The 20,930-nt window shown below is 41.3% G+C and overlaps 2 protein-coding genes across 2 annotated transcripts in view; both read right to left on the reverse strand.

The window, feature by feature from the left end:
- The window catches only part of LOC113590510 (protocadherin alpha-C2-like), a 15,683-nt gene extending 10,265 nt beyond the window's left edge, over positions 1-5,418 (reverse strand). Inside the window, 2 exon segments of the mRNA XM_027030673.2 lie at positions 15-73; positions 2,697-5,418. Of these exon segments, the coding sequence (XP_026886474.1) occupies positions 15-73; positions 2,697-5,186 (2,549 nt within the window). The 5' untranslated portion in view covers positions 5,187-5,418.
- An 8,453-nt stretch (positions 5,419-13,871) lies between these two features.
- LOC118242824 (protocadherin alpha-9-like) lies at positions 13,872-20,357 on the reverse strand. Its single transcript, XM_035535483.1, has 2 exons — positions 17,908-20,357; positions 13,872-16,169 (listed from the first exon to the last, which is right to left on the reverse strand). The coding sequence occupies exons 1-2, from the start codon at positions 20,272-20,274 to the stop codon at positions 13,872-13,874; spliced, it is 4,665 nt and encodes a 1,554-aa protein (XP_035391376.1). The 5' UTR covers positions 20,275-20,357.
- Between the last annotated feature and the right edge of the window lie 573 nt (positions 20,358-20,930).

A 20,930-nucleotide genomic window follows, 5' to 3' on the forward strand; every position in this document is an offset into this window, starting at 1 on the left:
AGAAAAGTGCTTACCTCTGCACTCCTGCCCTCAGAGAAGCTGAGTACCGCCAGTCAGCATTCGGTCCCTTGGGCTGAGAGAGAGTGAATGGGAGAAACAGAGAGAGAGACAGAGGACGAGAGGACGAGAGAGAGAAAGAGAGAGAGAGAGAGAGAGAGAAACAAAGAGAGACAGAGGACGAGAGGGCGAGAGAGAGAGAGGCCGAACCCAGTTAGATAGATTCTCATCAATAAATCATGGTGCTCTTTGCGAATCTCTCTGCATACTGATATGATATGCAGTTAAAGGAGACTTTGGTAGGCACTGAGCCTTGACGTGTGTGTGTGTGAGTGAGTGAGTCTGTGTTAAGAGCTCATATGTGCCTGAAGGATCCAGCAGCTGTTCTAGTGAATTATTGCCACATCAGTCACCCAGCAGTTGGGCTTCACTATGAGAACCTGAACCACTGAAGCCCCTGTGCTCCACAACATAGCCCCTCCACCCTCAGCTTCCCCTCTTTTACTCCAACACCCCACCTCTCCCTTCCCCACCACCCGTCTCACTGCCCCCTTCAATCCAGAAACGAAATGCAGCCTCCACCTTTTGCCCTATTGCTTCTTTAAAATTTTACCTCACCCCATTAACGCAATTTTACCTGCACCCCATTAACGCACTCACTACTAATTATTTTGTCTGAGCATCAAACCCACACAGCCCCACCCATATCCCACCTCCTTTTGTCCAGTACCGACCCCACTTTTCTCCTGATGGGATGACATCATCCTAAGTAACCAGCTGATCCCTCACAATGTGATACTGTGACATCCTCCACCCTGGTATCCAAAGCTACTGAAATCAGACTCAGCACTAGTTATAAAGCAACCATCGGTTCAGAAATCCAATACGGTATCTCCATTATGAAGCTGGAAGCACATGCATTGATTTTTCACTCCTTCTTCATCTATTCACCAAAATGATGTCAGAAAATGTAAAGGGTATTAACAGACCATGCAGAGAATCACCAGACAAAGAACTGAACTGTGCCCCATTTTAGTGTTGTCATTTTAAATGAGAGAGAGAGAGAGAGAGAGAGAGAGAGAGAGAGAGAGAATGTGTTCAGTGTAATACTTTCTCTTCCTTATAAAGATCATCTTTGTTTTATGATGCTTTTGTGAAACCCAGCCCTGATCTTGTCTACCACTAAAGTCCCAAAGACCCACATGGGGCATTATGTAGTAGCATCCACAATTATGTAGTAGTATCCACAAAAGCATGTACTACTGATACACTTTAGAAAATGGCAAATATGCTGAAGGGGATCCACTTGGCCAGTCTTTTTATATTTGCCCTAGTAAAGAATTGGGTTGGACAGTATGTGCCGGGCTAAAGCATTAGCAAGTGCCCTGGATAAATCGGGGAAATAATGCTCCTTAATCAGGTGAATACAGGGGGGAGGGAGCATGATAGAGACTCTGCCTCTCTCATCCAATTGAATTTGGCAGACTGAGAATCAAGAGCTGGAGGTTAATGTCTTATCTGAGACAGATGACTTCTGGCCTCAAAGCATCTGCTGTGTTAGATGGGTGTGTTTTGGCACATGTTGCTTAGAGACTGTAGGCTTAATGCCACCCAAGGCCTTTGTCTCACCACACAACTTGTATCTTAATGCTGCAGTCCTGGCAGGTCTTTGCTTTGTACATACCTCCTATGGACCACAGCTTCACAGAGACAAGCCATCCTTTTACAGTCAGATTGAAACAGGCCTCCTGTATCTCTGAGGATAACTTCAATGCAATTAAACAAAGACAAATAAACACCAAATAAACATGTGAAGCGTGCAGTGTTTTTAAATGCAAGTTGTTGTAGGCCAGTGCTGCAAAAACCTACTATGCTTGCTGATCTATTTGGGGCACTGCTTTTTTAAACTGCTTTAATAGTACTTTGATTCTACTAGTGATGCCGGTGAACCAGTACTAAAAGGCACAGAGCTAAAAACAGACATTAGAGGCTATTTTCTGTCTTGGTTTTTATGTAGCGTGGACATTAGGGAGAGTGTTTTTGGCAATTTAGTTTTTTTTGTTATTACAGTGTACTGTATATTTGTAGAATTCCTAGTGCTTTTTGTGTACCTAGTGTTCTTTGTACACTGTGTACAGTGAAACAGAGATTTCTTACGTGAATCCACATACAAAAGAGTATCTGCATGAAGAATGTGTTAGCCAAAATTTTAAAAGGACTTTAAAAATAGAAGGTGTACTACTCAGTCACAGACCCAGTGACACCATAATACAGAAAGAGACAGTTGTTGGTGGCAGACAGACAGCAGAGAGGTGGTAGACTGACTCGACCGGGACTCTGCAATCACAGCGTCAAAGGAAAAAGCAAATCCCTTATTCATCAGAAATGCAGGCAGTCTCCGGAAAATGTCTTCAACATTTGACACTAATACAGAGTGCTGAGAAACCCAGCTGGAGAACTGCATAGAGAAGCTGAGGGCAAAAAAAAGTAAAATGATTGCACACATACAGGACCGGCTGTGTAGCTAAAAAAGCTTGCCAACCCATGCAGAGCAATATGCGTATGTCCCTACGACTAGAACTACTATACACTGCATACAATGATCATACAAGAGCAGCAGTACAGAGGCTCTGCTCTCTTTCTCTTTTCCCAGATATCCGATCACATGACAGAGGAACAGACACCGAGGTGAGACACACCTGTAGTGCAGCATCCGGCATACTGAGTCTACGGACCAGCCCGGAGCCACCCGTGAAGAAGCGCTCCGAGCCCCATGTTCCGCTTATGGGCCGTCCTGTGTTGTAGAACATGAAAGTGTCGCTGCCTGATGTGGCGGTCAGGCAAGTCTTGTAGCAGTAGGTTTTGGTCAGTGAGCCATTCCCGCGGACCTCGATGTAGTGGGGCTCAACCTTGAGGTCACGGCGGAGCACCACGTTGTTGTTGGGCTGGGAGCCGGCACCCGCTCCGGAGCCACCATCCTGTGAGCTCTTCTGAGACACACAGCATGGTGAGCAGGAGCCCGGCTGGGTACAGTACGCATGGCATCGCACGATGGCCAGAACCACCACGGTGACGAGGAAGACAAAGGTTGTGGCGCTGAGTGCTACGATCAGGTAGAGGGTCACGTTGGAGAAGAGCAGCGCGTTGTGGGGCCGGATGATCTTCTTGGGGTCGGGGACTACTTTGGGCGGCACCTCCATCACAGCTACATTGATGGTGGCGGTGGAGGAGAGCGGAGGCTGTCCATGATCCTTCACCAGCACAATGAGGGTGAACGAGGTAGAGTTGTCCTCCAGGATGCGCCGCGTGGTGTGGACCTGTCCAGTGTGCTCATGCACCTTGAACAGGTCTGAATCAGTGGCCTGGTCCAGCATGTAGACCAGCCAGGCGTTCTGTCCAGCATCGGCATCGTATGCCACCACCTTGGTGACCAGCAACCCCGCCTCTGCGTTCTTCATTACTGTCTCTGTTGATCGTGAGCCGTTGGCTGGAGGGTTTATAATCTCTGGTGGGTGGTCATTTTGGTCCATCACGTAGATGTACACGGTGGCCACACGGCTGAGAGGTGGGATGCCACCATCCTGAGCTTTGACTTGGAAGTGAAACTCCCGCAGTGACTCATAGTCAAATGAACGGAGAGCATAAGCCACGCCTGTGTCTGGTTTGACAGACACGTAAGAGGTGACAGGGATGCCGTGGTTGTTGTCATTCAGCACAGTGTAGGTGATGCGTGCATTCTCATTTACATCTGCGTCCAGGGCCTTGATGGTGCAAAGTGATGCTCCAGGTGCATTGTTCTCTGTTACGTATACGGTATACGACGTCTGCTCAAAACGCGGTGGGTTATCGTTGACGTCCGCCACATCCACCTGAATGGTCTTTTGGGAGGAGAGGGGAGGAGTCCCACCATCAGTGGCTCTTAGCGTCACATTATAGGCTGCTGTGGTCTCACGGTCCAAGAAGGCAGAGGTCACTAACGTGTAGTAGTTCCTGAATGACTTGATTTTGAATGGAAGGCCAGGTGGGATCTCGAGGGTCACCTGTTTATTTGGGCCAGAGTCACGGTCTGTCACACTGATCAGGGCTACCACAGTGTCCGCGCGGACATCTTCGCGCACTGGGCTCGACAGGGAAGACAGTACAATCTCTGGGACATTGTCGTTCACATCCACCACCTCCACAACCACTTTGCAGTGGGCTGCAACCGCAGCTGGTCCCTTGTCCATGGCTTGGATGTACATTTCATAGGAATTGGTGTCCTCATAATCCACATTGCTTCTAACTCGGATTTCCCCAGTGTTAGTGTCCATGGTGAACGTTTGTCTGACCCTTTCAGGGGTGTAGCTGCTAAATGAATAAAATACCTCTCCATTTGTGCCTTCATCTTGATCAGTGGCGTTTAATTTAATTACAAGGGTGTCTTTTGGCGAATTTTCGAGTAACTTCACTTTATACACAGAGTTGTCAAATACAGGGTTATTGTCGTTAGAATCTAAAACGCGCACGTTAATTTTCGTAGTACCTGTTAGGGCTGGTGTGCCGCTGTCTGTCGCTGTTAGGATTAACTGATGAAACGGCGTTTGTTCGCGGTCCAATGGCTTTTTTAGTACGAGCTCGACGTGCTTGTTTTTAAATGGCTTGTTGGAATCAAGCGCAAAGTGCTCGTTTGTGCTGAGCCGATAAAATCGGACCGTATTGGTGCCAACATCTGGATCCTGCGCGTGCTCGATTGGAAAACGAGAACCCGGCGAAGCCGATTCTGTAATTTCCAATTGATAATCGTCCCTTGGGAACTGCGGTGCATTGTCATTAGCGTCCACTATCTCTACCTCGATATTGTGCAATTCTGATGGATTTTCAAGAAGCACCTCGAGATTTAAAATGCAGCTGCTCACATCACACAACGTCTCTCTGTCGATTCTTTCATTTACAAACAGTTTCCCGTTCTTTGGGTTGACATCCACGTATCGTTTTCCGTCATCAGCGGTTACCTTGATCTTTCGGCTGGAGAGCTTTCTAATGTCCAACCCCAAATCCTGCACAATGTCACCTACAATCGCTCCGTTGTCAAGCTCTTCCGGAATGGAATATCGTATTTGCCCAAATGCAAGACCACAGCATAACAAAAACGCTAAAAAGGAAGGCGGCACAATTTTCCCCAGACAGTTACATATCCCTGCAACAGCCATCGCAAAAGCATGGGATCACAGACGGATTAAAAACAGCTCCCCGCCTCTTTAATTTGCAATATCTTGCCTCCCACCACGACATCAAAGTGGACTAATTGTTTTCCCATTTATGAATAGGACTGTCTGGTCGCGAAATCCGTTCTAAGCGTGCATGGACACTTCTTGGCTGCATCCATGTTTCCTTTGTCCGCGCTGTCTTTTTTTTCCCTTCCGAGCGCGGCTGTCGGGTGTGTTTCCCTGCCACTGGTGCTGCATATCTCTCGGCGCGCGCACTCGCCCGCCTCCCTCCTCCTCTTCTCGCCCCTCCCGTTTCGTTTCATTTCATTTCTATCTTTCAGCGCCGACGGTGCTGTCTATGAGGTGCGCAGCGGAGGACAGGCTGCCTGCTCAAATAAATCTGTCGGTTGTTTTCCAACGCCTAAAAAACTCTGAAGATTTAAACGTGTTTAAAAGGGGGGATTACTTTTTAATATCCCCACGGACAAAAGTGTATTACTTTGTCCCCATTTAAATAATAATAATTCTTCTTCTTCTTCTTCTTCTTCTTCTTCTTCTTCTTCTTCTTCTTCTTCTCCTCCTCCTCCTCCTCCTCCTCCTCCTCCTCCTCCTCCTTCTTCTTCTTCTCCTCCTCCTCCTCCTCCTCCCTGTGACAGAGTCAAGTTTTTTCTGGGGGACAACCAGACTCTTCGAGGTCGTTTGTGAGATACCACACATCTTGCCACACAGCTGTAAATTTCCAGATTTCTGATTGTTTGCGAAACAACAATTGTCACAAAGACCTGTGACACTAACAGAAAAGAAGTTGTTTATCAGTACAGAACTTAATACTCATTGATATTTATCATATTATGGTACTTAGTTTTTCCCCATTAAATAAAATAAATCTATTTACCTGTTCTGTAAAACACAAAACATTAAAGATGATTGAGTGTCTAGCAAACACTTCCAGAATATCACTATTTATTACTACAACCAATATTCAGCCAATGAATAAATTAATGTAACACCCAGATCTATGTGCATTAAATGACACTATCACTAAATATTCAATAATCTTGAATAAATCCATTGCTAGCCTATGAATTAAGACTTATTTGTAACAGCCAATGAAATGAGATAAACTGACTATAATGCATTTGGAACAAATTTGCCTTTACTCAAAGACACAGGTGTCTGAGGAATGCAGCGAGTGGAGCACGTGCAATGCCACTTCTATTAGAGGGGGAGCAAACATATGGTTTTGCTCCAGAAATAAAAATAAATAAATAAATAACTTAAATAAACAGATTTGAACAGTTCAACAAAATAATACATTTCATGGAATTCTATAAAATTCAAACAAAATTTCCACTTGAGAGAGCATAATGAAGATGTTTCAAACTTTGCTGAAGGATTTGATTTTGTGCATTGCACGAGCAAGACGCAACATTAGATTCAGCATGTGAACAGAAACAGAGGCAGAGTCAGTGTGCGGACTGAAACAGCAATGGGAATATAGCATAGCTAGGTGAGTTGTATTTATGTTTTTAATAATCTTAATAATTATTCAGTAGTTTGTTGCTGACCGAAAATTATAGCTTTTGTTGGGTGTATCAGCAGCCAAGAGAGTCAAGTATACTCAACATTGTTTCAGGTCTTCAGTGAGTTGCTGACCAGATCATAACTTTAGTACTGGTAAGCAATCACTGTGGTTGCATGTTCTTGAAGGAGACTTTTTTGCTTCAATCATGAATTTGGCACTCTGCCTTATTATGTTGTAAAGACTAAAACTAAAATTTGCTTCTGTGGATAAGCAGTATACTTGGCTGAAAGTATACCCCCACTGCACCCCAAATCAGGTGTGCATACTCAGAGATATGCCACTAGCAATTCCTTTTTTATCGAGTGTTCATATAATATCTTGTGTTACTCCAATTATATGAATTGTTTAAGTTACAGTAATGTATTACTTGTATTAAGATGCGCTGCTGGGTCTTACAGTGCAGCTGACCAGGTGGCATCCTTATGAGATGTCCAAAGACACCTTACTTGCCTCCTATTAAAGTTGAACAGTGGCTCTACTCTTAGGCCTTCCCAGATAGCAGAACTTTGTCTTGTTTTTTTTCATTCACCATTCATGCCTCCTGACCATAGATAAGGACAGGGCTGTACATTTACTGGCACACAGAGGACTAAGCTCCTGTTTCACCAGCACAGATGGTTTCAGAGATCACATCACAGATCCCTTTTTTTGTTCGTTTTTCACCCAGGCAATAGGTGATTCATTTACGGAATCGAATCTAATATTAATTACAGCATCTGAGGTTTACTATCACTGAGCTGCACAATAAAAACATTCCTACAACTGTAACAAGCCTATAAAATGCCAGTTTCGGTTTCACCAAACTTGATAAGTCAAAATGAAACCATTTTAAAGCCTCATAGTCAGCTAAAGAATTCTATAAATCAGGTTGTGAAATAAATTTCCATACTTCTTTTCTCTTCTTTTCTGAAAGTTTGACTTTTACAAGCTTTGAGGCCACATCTCTTTTGGGTGCTAAAGCAAACCTACAGGCCTTGACAGGCACAGGATTTTCATTCCCAAGAAACGACAGGGCAAATAACTGTGATAAGAGATGCTTTGACAAAAAGAGAGATATGCAACACTCCCCCAATCATCATCATCATCATCATCATCATCATCATCATCATCATCACCATCACCATCACCATCATCATCATCAGGTTATTTTTGCATGCATGTGTGAGACGTCACCACCCCGTCTCCATCAGTCTTCATTAGCATGTGTGACACTAAGATCATCTGTCACAGTGAAACTGATGGCATTCTAGCCAAAACTATGCAATTTGCCAGATCAGCATTAGTCAAATGAATGTTGTATGCTTGCAAAGGATTTACATTCATTCTGTTACTGCAATGTTTTGCATGAAAAAAAGTTTTGTTTTTTTTTTCCCTGCAGGTACTGTAATATCCACACTTAATACTACATCCATCTGCAATCATTTTCCTCCAAACAAGGCTTACATTTTAATATTATCAAATATATTACACAATATGGCTCTGTATGCTAAAGAAATCCACAAGACAATATTTTCATAAGACCTGATATATTCTCTGGGTGTGCATTTAAACAGTGGTAAAAGCATTTGGAGGTGTGGCTTTTAGCTGTAGGGACCCATGTGTATTAATTTGCATCTGATATCAAATGGGAAATGAATGTAATTCTATAAATTACACACAAGCAGCCTCTACACACCTGGCATCCATGAGGTGGAACGCACCCCACATCTTTAACCTTCTCTGCTATATCAGTTCTCTCTTTATGATCTCACGATGACATTTACACCTGTCTAACCTTCACACTGGAGAAAGCAGATTAGGACATCACAGCCTGCAGTTGGACATGAAGTGAAGTAGCATGCAAAGTGACAGCATGACAGATGCTTCAAAGCACCTCTCGGCAGAGGGATGGAGAGCGTGGCCGACTCGATCGACAAACTCCATATCTGCTGAGTAGCACCACAGAACTAATGCATTCTGATGATGTGGGTCTCTGTGCCATGGAAGTTATAGGAAGAGTTCTATTTTTGCAAGAAATATGTCTGGTGATAATTGTCAGACCTGCTTTCTGTAGTTGCGATTCGGCTTAAACCTCCTTGCATTGAGTATTACATGCTCTCATGTTTGAAATGAAGATGGTTCCCTTCATTAAGTGAGTGTGTGCCTTGCCTCTATCCCTGACCTGCCTTATGTAAGCATGCTGGGTATGAGAGTGAGGAGGGGCTCCCATCTGAGGGAGGTGACACAAACACCCTGCTGTTGCCCTGCTGTCAGCAAGGGCACACAGAGACACAGCCCACTCTGTAGTGCACTAAAAAGCATCTCTCTCTCTCTCTCTCTCTCTCTCTCTCTCTCTCTCTCTCTCTCTCTCTCTCTCTCTCTCTCTCTCTCTCTCTCTCTCTATCTATCTCTCTCTCTCTATTTCTCTATCTCTCTCTGGCACTCTAATGCATATCTCTTTTCTTCTCTTTCTCTTAAACTCTCTCTCCTTCTTCCTCCCTCCCACTCTCTCTCTCTCTCTCTCTCTCTCTCTCTCTCTCTCTCTCTCTCTCTCTCTCTATCTCTCTCTGGCACTCTAATGCATAGCTCTTTTCTTCTCTTTCTCTTAAACTCTCTCTCCTTCTTCCTCTCTCTCTCTCTCTCGCTCTCTCTCTCTCTCTCTCTCTCTCTCTCTCTCTCTCTCTCTCTCTCTCTCTATCTGTGTCTTTGACTCTCTGACTCTCTGTCTCTCTCACTCAGCACATGTGCCCCATGCATGATACAGACTGACACTTAAGGGTTTATCAAAGGAATGCAGCTTCAGGAAGCAGAATGACACCAGTGGCCATGTAATGAAAAGCAGCAGATCCAGGATCAAGTGCCTAAATCCATCTGTTTGTGTCCTCGTTTGACAGATGTGCAGCAGGGATGGTGCCACTGCCTCCACCTCCCCCTACTCCAGCACCTGCCTCCATCCCTTCAGCAGACACAGAGGCCCACCTGATCTCCCCTTCCAGGCTGCTGCCCCTCACTTAGTGACCCAAATGCGTCAACTGGGACTGAGAGCAGATAGGACCTGGCAGAATGAGCAATGCCCTGGTTGCTGCTAAACAGAAACTGGCACCAGTCCCCAATTTCCCAGCCGTGAGCCACCCATCCGCAAAGGCCAACCTCCTTGATTTTTCTCTCACAAAAACCATGTGACTAATAGCCTTATACTCTGTCCCTAGAGATATTGGGGTTTAAGGATTTCTGCTACAAGTAGTACTACTACAATAAAGCAGCCATGTGATACTTTGGTACTTTTTTTTACCACATTCACTGCAAAATCATCTCTGTGTTCTCTTGAGAGATCTGGGAATGTAATTATAACGGCTTGGAACACAGTCAGTAATCAATAGTAAAAGACTTAACCAATAAGTAATGAGGGAGGGGCAGGACTATTTCACACATGCTACAGAGTGACAGTGAAGGAGAGACAGAGAGCAGAAGCAGAGGCAGAGTATGGATACAAAGAGTAGTAGACAGACCTCTGCTGGCCATAGCAAGAACTGAAGTCTGCAATGGTGCTTCCAACTCCCACACCCTCGAATAAATCAGGCAGCACTATCACTACAGCCGCTAGAGTGCGTCAAGGAGTCACTTTCTGCCTCCAGCGTGTGTCCTGCTCAGTTTGGTGCTCAGCTCCATGTGCCCACTGCAGAGAGCACTCAGCCCAGTATCTTACATACACTGCCACACTGCAGAGTTATGTCCTACCCTACTGAAGGAGCTCTCACCACAGGCAAACTTTTAATGAGTCTTTAAAAAGCAGCATGGTACTGGAATAATATAATTCCATGGTCAGAAAAAGATTTCATGACCTATTAGAACAACAACAGCTAATTATTGAACCGATATACACATTTCACTGATAAACACTGGTCATGACTGAATGTATATGTTTGTAATATGCTCTGCATTAAACCATACATTGGTAGCATAAAATTCAGAGCTTGTACAGATAATCAGGTTAGGACATTCTCAAAGGGTAATTTTCTCATTCATTGAAAGTAAAAAAATAAAAAATAAAAAATTTAAAGTAAAACAACAATGACTCCAAATTCTCACTGTCAATATTTTCTCTCTCATCTCTGTTATGTTGCCCTTTAAGGGAGTATCAGGTGTAACAGGATTTAACTCAAAATCAAAGGCACCAGATAAGACTTAACATAGCAATTTGGGTCATTTATTTAGCTAATACCTGGACTCAAGACCTGGGGCTCTAATAAGAGTGATACATTGCCTTCCTACCTACTGCCACGCACACACACACACACGCACTCGCACACGCACACGCACATGCACACACACACGCACACACACACACACACACACACACACACACATAGAGAGAGTCTACCTCACTGCAGGTGTACAGCTTCATTAATCCAGTCCTTCAAAAGAGTGAAACATCCTCTGCCTGTGTGCAGTATGACTCAGTGAGTCATTACAATGACTCAAAACACTAAGTCTAACGAATCCAGAATAAAACATTGCAAATGGATACACCCACATAATCTGGTCCTGTTGAAACATTTCACAGAACTGAGCCACAGAAACTATATGAGAGAAATGTCATAAAAGCTTAAAAAAAAAAGAAGAAAATTTCATAGTACTATATGTCACATTAGTATAGTCCTATAGGGCCTTACTGTCCACACTGAATAGTGCATCAGTGGATATATGAGGTACTGTACAGCCAAGTGACATTTATTTACATATTAGGAAAAAGAAGTCCATTAGATCATACTAAATTATACAAATAAATTACATGTACCTTGACAACTACATTGCAAAGTCTATTTTAAAATCATCCAAGCTGTACAGGCTAATGAAACAACATTTTTAAAGAATGGAAGACTAAAATTAATTCCTAGATAAATAATAACTAGGATTAAATATATTTTAAAGCACAAACAAGGCATCGGTTCTGATTTCAAGTAGCCATGACAACGACCATGACCATGTGAAGTTAAACTGTCAAAAAAGGCCTGGTCACTGCAGCATTCTGTCTGGGGCTTCAATCCAATCTGTGACGTGTGAACAGATAGAAATGCATATGCATATTTATGAATATGTACACATGTAACGTATGGATGTACTCTTGTATATATGTATGTATGCATGTATGTATGTATGTATGTATGTATGTATGGACCCAAGTAATATATAAATATACAGTATTATTTCTGACAATATGGTTGAAAATAGCTAGCCAGCACTTCCTTGGACATGTGCATATAAATAACGTATGGAAGCATTCACTGATAATAGCATGTTGAAAGCAGTTCAGGGTGAAACGGACTACATGGGAAAAGAAAAGAATTACCAAGGTTGCAGTTAATTCATTCCAAGCACACCCTGTCTAATTTCCATAACAAGGGACTATAAAGCTGACTTTTGCATTTTACAGAGTAAAAATAGCACAAGCCTACACTTTGTATCAATAACTCAGGAACACACTGTGGCATCAATTAAGAATCTTAGGATGTGAAATAAAATAAGCTGCAAGAAACACTCAGATTCTGCTTTAGTAAAATCATGGCATCTCCTAAGCAGCAAATGAAACAGAAACAGGGCAAAACACAGCCCTGTGAGAAAATATGTGAGATATGAGACAAAAATGAACAAAAGTTAAATATATAGAAAGACAGCTAAATGAGAAAAGGAGAGAGATAGATTCATGAAGTCTGGTGCTCATTAGAACACTTAAGCATGAGTCTACCCGATCCTCACCATTATGTATTAAGCATTGCAGTATCCCTGCATCCAGGAGCCCCACAGACCTCTAATCCACATATCTCCCTGTACCAGCCAAGCCATGCAGGACCCAGCCCTGCATCACTTCCATGGGCCTTTGTGTAGGGCCAGATGCCTCTACTCTATTAAAGACAAACAGAAAGGGCCCAGAGGGGCCGATATGAGCCTAGATGACTGGGAATATGCTGACAGAGTATGCGAGTGTGTTCTGTGAGATTGAAAGTCAGCCCCAGCTTCCTGCTTTCATCAGTCCTACTCTCCTCATGGTTTATGCCTTTGTTCAGCAAGTAAAAATAGGTCTGATCAAACCTCTTCCCATTTTACAGTACCAAACAACCAAAGCCAAGCTCGCAGCTGCTATACAACCATGTGTGTAATAACACTCTCAGTGCAGCCACAATATTTCATTAGTGGAATTAGAAATTAAAAACAGACTGTCATGGTGCTGCATCAAAAATCAATACATTTGTGTTAAATGAAAATCTCTGGAATACTGTATACCAGCATGACGCATTGCAACTTTTGTTTATTTATTTATTTTTTCATTTTAATTATTTTGCACAGTTGCATGCTGTCTGAAATAATTTATAAAACCTATAATTGGCACAAGAAGACATTGGATTTTTATAGTCTTAATTATTTGACAAATTTATTTTACACAATTATTGTTTTAGAAGTTCAGTAACCAGATTTAATTTTGTGACTTTTGTAAGTTATAGGCAAATTCTCGTTTGTCACTGTCCACGGTGCTGAACTCCGTGGCGTTGTCATTTAGCTAGGGGTAGATCGGTATAAACAATAAATGTATGTAGGGGAATCATCCTGCCATGCAAGTGATTTTTTCACTGAACCCTTTTGAGTTGCAACACTGCAGCCAAAGAAAAAAATGAGCAGATGTGCTACTTGGTGCAACTGTCGCTGTGAAAAACGAGTCACTGTCTGTCACACTGCTGCTGGAATCAGACAAAAGGTCATGAAGTGATTTATGCAGAGTTGGAGCTTAAGTATGTCTGGAGCTCTAGAAAATGTTGTTAATTCACATTAAGCTTAATTAAACTTGTTAATTTGGTGTATGCAAAGTTTATGTGAAGATGCAACCAGGTTACGACAGAACCTATTATGACGAAAACACTGTCGAAGTAGATTGGTTGATTATTTATTTGTTTATTTTCCTAAAAGCAAGTCTACTTTAAATAGTTCAACTTTTATGTCTTATTTTATTAGAGATATGGCTACATGGGACAGAATCAAGGGCCTCAATAGAGGGAAACAAAAACATCAATCAAACAAATAACAAACAAATCTCCATATTAAATATAATTAGACAAATAATGAATAACTAATCATCTTACCTTCCCAGTACTAGGAAGAGTTTGTGTCCGAGTAAAAGTGTCTCCTTCGTTAATACTGATCAGTTCTGCGTCTGCAGGCGGAAACGGCGATGGGAAAACCACTACGTCACTCTTCAGTGTGTCTGAGCTAAAACACACGTCATACTGCTGAGTGGATTTAGAGTAAGACCAGCTCCCGTCAGGGTGTGTAGTGACCACTGGAGCGCTGTACCCGCTGAAACTGCCGTCAGTCCTGTAGCATTTAGCTGCTATTAAACCAATGAGGCTCAATAAAAATATCACTGATACTGAGACAATAGCGATGAGCAGATACAGATTCAGATCAGAAAATCCCTCCTCTTTAACTGGCACGTGTCTTAGGGAGGGCTGCACAGTGTCCAGACGTTCAGTCACCACCACGTCCATAGAGACGGTCGCTGACAGAGATGGTTCTCCATGGTCAGTCACCGTTATAACAAGTGGATGAGTCTTTAAGTCATTGTCACTCATTCGTCTTTTGGTCCTTATTTCTCCAGTGCTGGTTCCAATGCGGAAGAGATTAGTTCCCTTAGGTTCAGTTATATGGTAAGACAGCAATGCATTATAACCAGAATCAGCATCTACAGCTCTGATTTTAGCCACAAAGTAACCCACTTCAGCAGAGTAGGGAATGTTCTCAGTGTTAACAGATCCGGGTTCAGAGTAAGGCGCCAAAATCACGGGACTGTTGTCGTTTTCATCCAGGATAAAAACATTTACTGTCACATTACTGCTTAAAGCAGGAACGCCAGAGTCAGTTGCTTGAATTTTTAATTGAATCTGTTTTGTTTCTTCGTAATTGAAAGACTGTAGACAGTATAATTCGCCTGTAAGTGAATTTATGTTCATTAAAGTTGATATAGGCATAGTGATGTCAGCATCAACAAAAGAATAGGAAATGTGTGCATTATCGCCGTCATCTAGATCTTGCGCAGTTACAGCATATATCAAGGCTCCAGCTGGACTATTTTCATTTACGTTAATGTTTATTACTGGTCCTGGAAATAGTGGCGCGTTGTCGTTCACATCGGAAAGATGAACCTGTAAAACCGTCGAGCTAGAAAGTGGTGAAGTCCCCTTGTCAATAGCGATAATTGTGATGTTATACTGGGATGCCTGCTCTCGATCCAATGGCTCACTGACAACAAGCGAATAAGAGTTCCTGTACGACGACTGTAGCTTAAATGGGCTCGGCTCTGTTAGTCTACAGCCTACTTCGCCATTTTCACCACCATCTTTATCTGAAACTGTAATCAAAGCAAAACCCGTGCCAGGTTTGATGTTCTCGCTTACCGAGCTCATAAGCAGAGTAACCGATATCTCCGGTGTATTGTCATTCACATCCACAACTTCAATCAGCACTTTACAATTAGAATGTCTTGGAGAGAAGCTCTTGTCCTGAGCCTGAACTCTCAGCTCAATAGCTGGATTTTCCTCATAGTCAATGTTCCCTTTCACTGTGATATCCCCTGAGATCGGGTTTATAGAAAATAAATTTACCACTGCGTTTCTCTCGTGGCCTACAATAGAGTATACGACTTCACTGTTTAGACCCTCATCAGAGTCCGTAGCTGTGACTGTCAGGATTTTACTTCCAGTTGGTGCATTCTCTTGGACCTTAACTTTGTAGAGAGATTTCGTAAACACCGGGTTATTGTCATTAATATCCAGCACATTAACTAAGATTTCTAAAGTCCCAGATTTTGGGGGTTTACCACCATCTACAGCGGTCAGGGTGAGTTTAATCACGGATTGTTTTTCTCGATCTAATGCTTTTTGCAGAACCAGTTCAGCTGATACACTGTGTCCGCTGGTCTGTATATCTAGTGAAAAATATCCATTCGGACTCAGCTTGTAGCTCTTTACTGCGTTTATGCCCACATCCATGTCATGGGCCAAGGGAAGAGAAAATTTGTCTCCTGCTAGAACGTTTTCAGTGATATTCAATACGAGTATCTGACTAGTGAAAACAGGAGAGTTGTCGTTAATGTCTATAATATTTACTTCGATACGATAGGGCATCAAAGGATTGTTTGCCATCGCTTCGATGTTTAAGGAACATTTCTGACTACTTGCACACAGATCTTCCCTGTCGATTCTGTCGTTAACAAACAGAGTGCCAGTTTTCAGACTTACGCCAAAATATTTGTTAGATCCCGCCACAATTTGGAACATACGCGATTGCAGTTCCTGAACGTCGATGTTGAGGTCCTTTGCTATATTCCCAACGACGGTTCCCTTTTTCACTTCCTCTGAGATGGAGTAGGAAATCTGTCCGTGACACAAACCCCATAAACAAAACACCAGCAGTGCTTTGATGTAGGCTGGGGGTCCGCTATCCGTGAAACTCATCGTTTCTCTGTTTTTAATGTATTTGCAAGATGAAATACTCTACAAACATCATGCTATTATATCAGCGGCTCGAAATATCCATTAGCGCACAACAGTCTACGTTCACGGGTGAGTCTGTCCTGCTCCTCCTTGAATTCCGTATTCAAGAAAAGGCATTGGACAGCCAGAAATTTTTAATTCACGGTCAAGAGTGACACCGCATGTAAGCAGACGGACTCACAATAGAATTCCATAAACATTACACCCCAGGACAAAGAAACAAAGTTTAACAAACTGGTAAAAAAGTTTAAAGAAAAAAAAGCATTAAATACGTGAGTTGTAGAACCTTTTTTTTTTTTTTTGGTTTGGCTAATCATATCTTTAAATTCAAAACCTAAATGTTCAGAAAAATGGACAAGTACAGTATTATTATTAATAATAATAATAATAATAATAATAATAATAATAATTATTATTATTATTATTATTATTATTATTGGTACTACAACAGAAAACAAAGGAGCTGGATCCATGCTCTCTTCCTACAACATAAGTTTCTGAGTTCTGAATTTTTATTAGTTAACTGGACTGATGAAAATACTTTAATGTTTTTAATAGTTAATATTATCAAATAATTGTTTTTTTATTATTATTATTATTATTATTATTATTATTATTATTATTATTATTATTTTGCTGTTGTTGTTGTTGTTATAGCAGGACTTGATGTAGTTAACTTTTTTAAAAACATAAAATGCCATGAAACTGTCTGAAAGAAACCATTGTCTTAAATGCTAAAAAAAGACTGTGGGTTTGCTAATATTGCATAATGTTGCATTATCCCTTCTTTAAATGCTTTCTGATTCTTAATCAAAGAAGCAGAAATTTTAGTAATATTTGTATCAGCCATAGCAGTAACAAATGTATTAATGTTGCACCACTAGATATGCCTTCAATATTTACTATTTACATTAACTCGCTGGAGAATTTTTTTAAAGACAGCAAAAGTATAAATCAGGAATGTCTCTGTAGTTCAATATGAATATATATGGGGCATGTTCAGAAGTCAAAATTAGTTTATAGAGGACATCAATCACAACCACAAATTTCAAACACCCTCTCAGATATAACAAACTTTGTTAATATGTATTTCTGAAAATACAATAGAAGTAAACTCCTGGGAAGACTTAAACTATGCATGTAAACTTGGAAACAATGTGTAAGTCTTTTCTATACATCTGAGGTAATAACAAGTTTTAAAATCCTATCAACATTATCAAGCATCTTGATAAAATGGACATACAGCTAAGCACCCGAACACACTGTCACAAGATAAATTATACCGACAGAGCCTACCATAAAAGTTAAAGGCAATTCCAAGCCTTTGTGATTTAATCTCATTGCCCTTATTTCTGCCATACTAAAAACAGTAAAAAGAATAACTAAAGTAAAACAATGAATTAAAATGACAATATGCCACAATATATATATATATATATATACAGCATAAATCCATCAAAAGAGTTTACCTAAGAAAGAAAGTATAACCCTCAGACCTACTAAAGCAGTGAATCACCTGAAATGTGCTCAATGTAAGATAAAAAATATGTGATTGTACAATCTTACTAAGTATGATTAATTAGAGCAAGATTAACCAGAAGGACTAATGGAGACTTACCTTTGTGGTACTTGGAAGAGTTTGTGTGCGAGTAAAAGTGTCTCCTTCATTAATGCTGATCAGTTCTGCATCTGCAGGCGGAAACGGCGACGGGAAAACCACTACGTCACTCTTCAGTGTGTCTGAGCTAAAACACACGTCATACTGCTGAGTGGATTTAGAGTAAGACCAGCTCCCATCAGGGTGTGTAGTGACCACTGGAGGGCTGTACTCACTGAAATTGCCGTCCGACCCATAGCATTTAGCTGCTATCAAACCAATGAGACTCAGTAAAAATATCACTGATACTGAGACAATAGCGATGAGCAGATACAGATTCAGATCAGAAAATCCCTCCTCTTTAACTGGCACGTGTCTTAGGGAGGGCTGCACAGTGTCCAGACGTTCAGTCACCACCACGTCCATAGAGACGGTCGCTGACAGAGATGGTTCTCCATGGTCAGTCACCGTTATAACAAGCGGATGAGTCTTTAAGTCATTGTCACTCATTCGTCTTTTGGTCCTTATTTCTCCAGTGCTGGTTCCAATGCGGAAGAGATTAGTTCCCTTAGGTTCAGTTATATGGTAAGACAGCAATGCATTATAACCAGAATCAGCATCTACAGCTCTGATTTTAGCCACAAAGTAACCCACTTCAGCAGAGTAGGGAATGTTCTCAGTGTTAACAGATCCGGGTTCAGAATATGGTGGTAGAATAACTGGACTGTTATCATTCTCATCCAGGATAAACACATTAACAGTCACATTAGCACTCAGAGGGGGAATGCCAGAGTCAGTGGCCTGAACCTGGAACTCAAATCTTTTTGCTGCCTCATAATTAAATGACTGCAGAGTTACTATTTCACCATTTATAGAGTTAATATGAAACATTGTTGATATGGGAATGTCCATGTTGGTGGTCTCTACAATTGAGTATGAAAGTTCAGCATTCACTCCATCATCTGGATCATTTGCCACCATTTTTGTCACATGACTCCCAACTTGACCATTCTCTTTTAGATAAGCAACAGTTATGGGTGCTGTAAACAGTGGTGCATTATCATTAACATCAGAGACCTGAACAGTCAGCACACTGTCACTAGAAAGGGGTGGAGTTCCTTCATCACTAGCCGAAATAGTGATGATATATTCAGAAATGCTCTCTCTGTCCAGCGGTCCATCTACCACTAGAGAGTAATGGTTGCTATACGAGGACTCCAGTTTAAAAGGAAAAGAACCTTTAACAGAACAATGAACAATGCCATTTTGGCCACCATCTCTATCAGAGACTTTAACTAAAGCAACAGCAGCTCCACGTTTGGCATCTTCCTTCACTCTGTCCAGAAGTGGAGTCACTATAATCTCTGGAGCGTTGTCATTCTCATCTAGTACTTCTACTAAAACTTTGCACTGGGCGCTCTTAGGAGGACTGCCTTTGTCTTGTGCCTGAACTCTCAATTCAATAGCAGGAGTTTCTTCATAATCTATCTGGCCTTTCACTACAATCTCTCCTGTTTCAGGAATGACAGCGAATAAACCATCTCTTTTTTCATTCCCACGTTCGATAAATGAATAAATAATTTTACTGTTTGTGCCTTCATCTAAATCTGTGGCTGTAAGAGACATTATTTTAGTGCCTACTGAAACATTTTCCTTAATTTTCACTTTGTATAGAGATTTACTAAAAACAGGCTTATTATCATTTACATCCATGACATTTATGGTAATCTGTAATGTTCCTGATTTTGGAGGTTTTCCTCCATCTAGAGCAGTAAGAACTAGATTAATGACTGATTGTTTCTCTCTGTCCAAGCCTTTTTGTAGGACAAACTCAGCCGACACACTCTCGTGTCCACTGTGCACATCAACAGAAAAGTATTCATTGGTACTGAGTCTGTAGTCTTTCAGAGAATTACTGCCAACATCGGCATCATCAGCCACTGGTAGATGAAACCTGTCACCTGTGCTTGCGTCTTCAGTAATATTAATAACTAGAGAGCCATGCCGAAAATGCGGAGCATGATCATTCACATCCAAAATGTTTACTTCAATCCGATAGAGACTGTGCGGGTTTTGAGCGAGGGCCTCTACATTCACAACGCATCTTTGACTGCGCTCGCAAAACTCCTCGCGGTCGATTCTATCGTTCACAAACAGCGCACCTGTTTTCAAATTAACGTCAAAATACTTCTTGTTAGATCCAGACACAATCTGAAACGTACGCGTCTCGAGTTCATTAACGCCGATCTTGAGGTCTTTGGCGATATTTCCAACAACTGTTCCCTTGTTCACCTCCTCGTTGACGGAATAAATAATCTGACTAAGCGATGTTTTCCATAAGCAAATATAAAAAATAACCCTGACAACTAACAAATCAAAGATATACATTACTGCAATACGATAATTTCAAATATTGTTTCAGAAATAATAATAAAAATGTTGTTTACAACAGGACGACTTCGGACAGTATCTTCAGCAAACCTTTTTCTCCTCTGCAACATCGTAGCTCGTATTGCAGGAACACTTTCAAGGAGGAGTCACGGATACAAAAGCGCCTCCTTTCAAAGTCATGGTCTACAGCGACCTCCCGTGATAGATCAACGTTAATATTAAAATATAGTCCTATTAGTTCTGCTTGTTCGTATTCAGACTCATGCTTATAATAATAATAATAATAATAATAATAATAATAATAATAATAATAATAATAAGATGATGATGATGATGTCGATGACATGGGGGTTGTTTTATATATATACATATATATATATATATATATATATATATATATATATATATATATATATATAGACAAATGGTAAAGGTCAGAATAATAGTGGGATGATTGTCCCTGTCCATGGTGCTGAGGAGATAATGAATGAGAGAAGCACAAAATTTCATTCACCGTATAGTTCTACACATATAAAGCTGATATATTCTACTGTATAACATCTTTTAAAAATGAAACCTGCTGAAATGGTAATTAGTAAACCACAAGAGGGAAAAGATTTGGAAATATAGAACAGAATAGTTGGCCTAATCAA

Source organism: Electrophorus electricus, chromosome 17 (assembly GCF_013358815.1).
Source record: "Electrophorus electricus isolate fEleEle1 chromosome 17, fEleEle1.pri, whole genome shotgun sequence".
NCBI classification, from domain to species: domain Eukaryota; kingdom Metazoa; phylum Chordata; class Actinopteri; order Gymnotiformes; family Gymnotidae; genus Electrophorus; species Electrophorus electricus.

Bases quoted from the DNA above. Each gene is read 5' to 3' on its own strand.
- LOC118242824 (XM_035535483.1), bottom strand. From the start codon at position 20,274: ATGTATATCTTTGATTTGTTAGTTGTCAGGGTTATTTTTTATATTTGC. The intron at 16,170-17,907 runs GTAAGTCTCCAT...TGTCACGGACAG, and splicing joins CTCTTCCAAGTACCACAAAG to ATTTCCTACTCCATCTCAGA.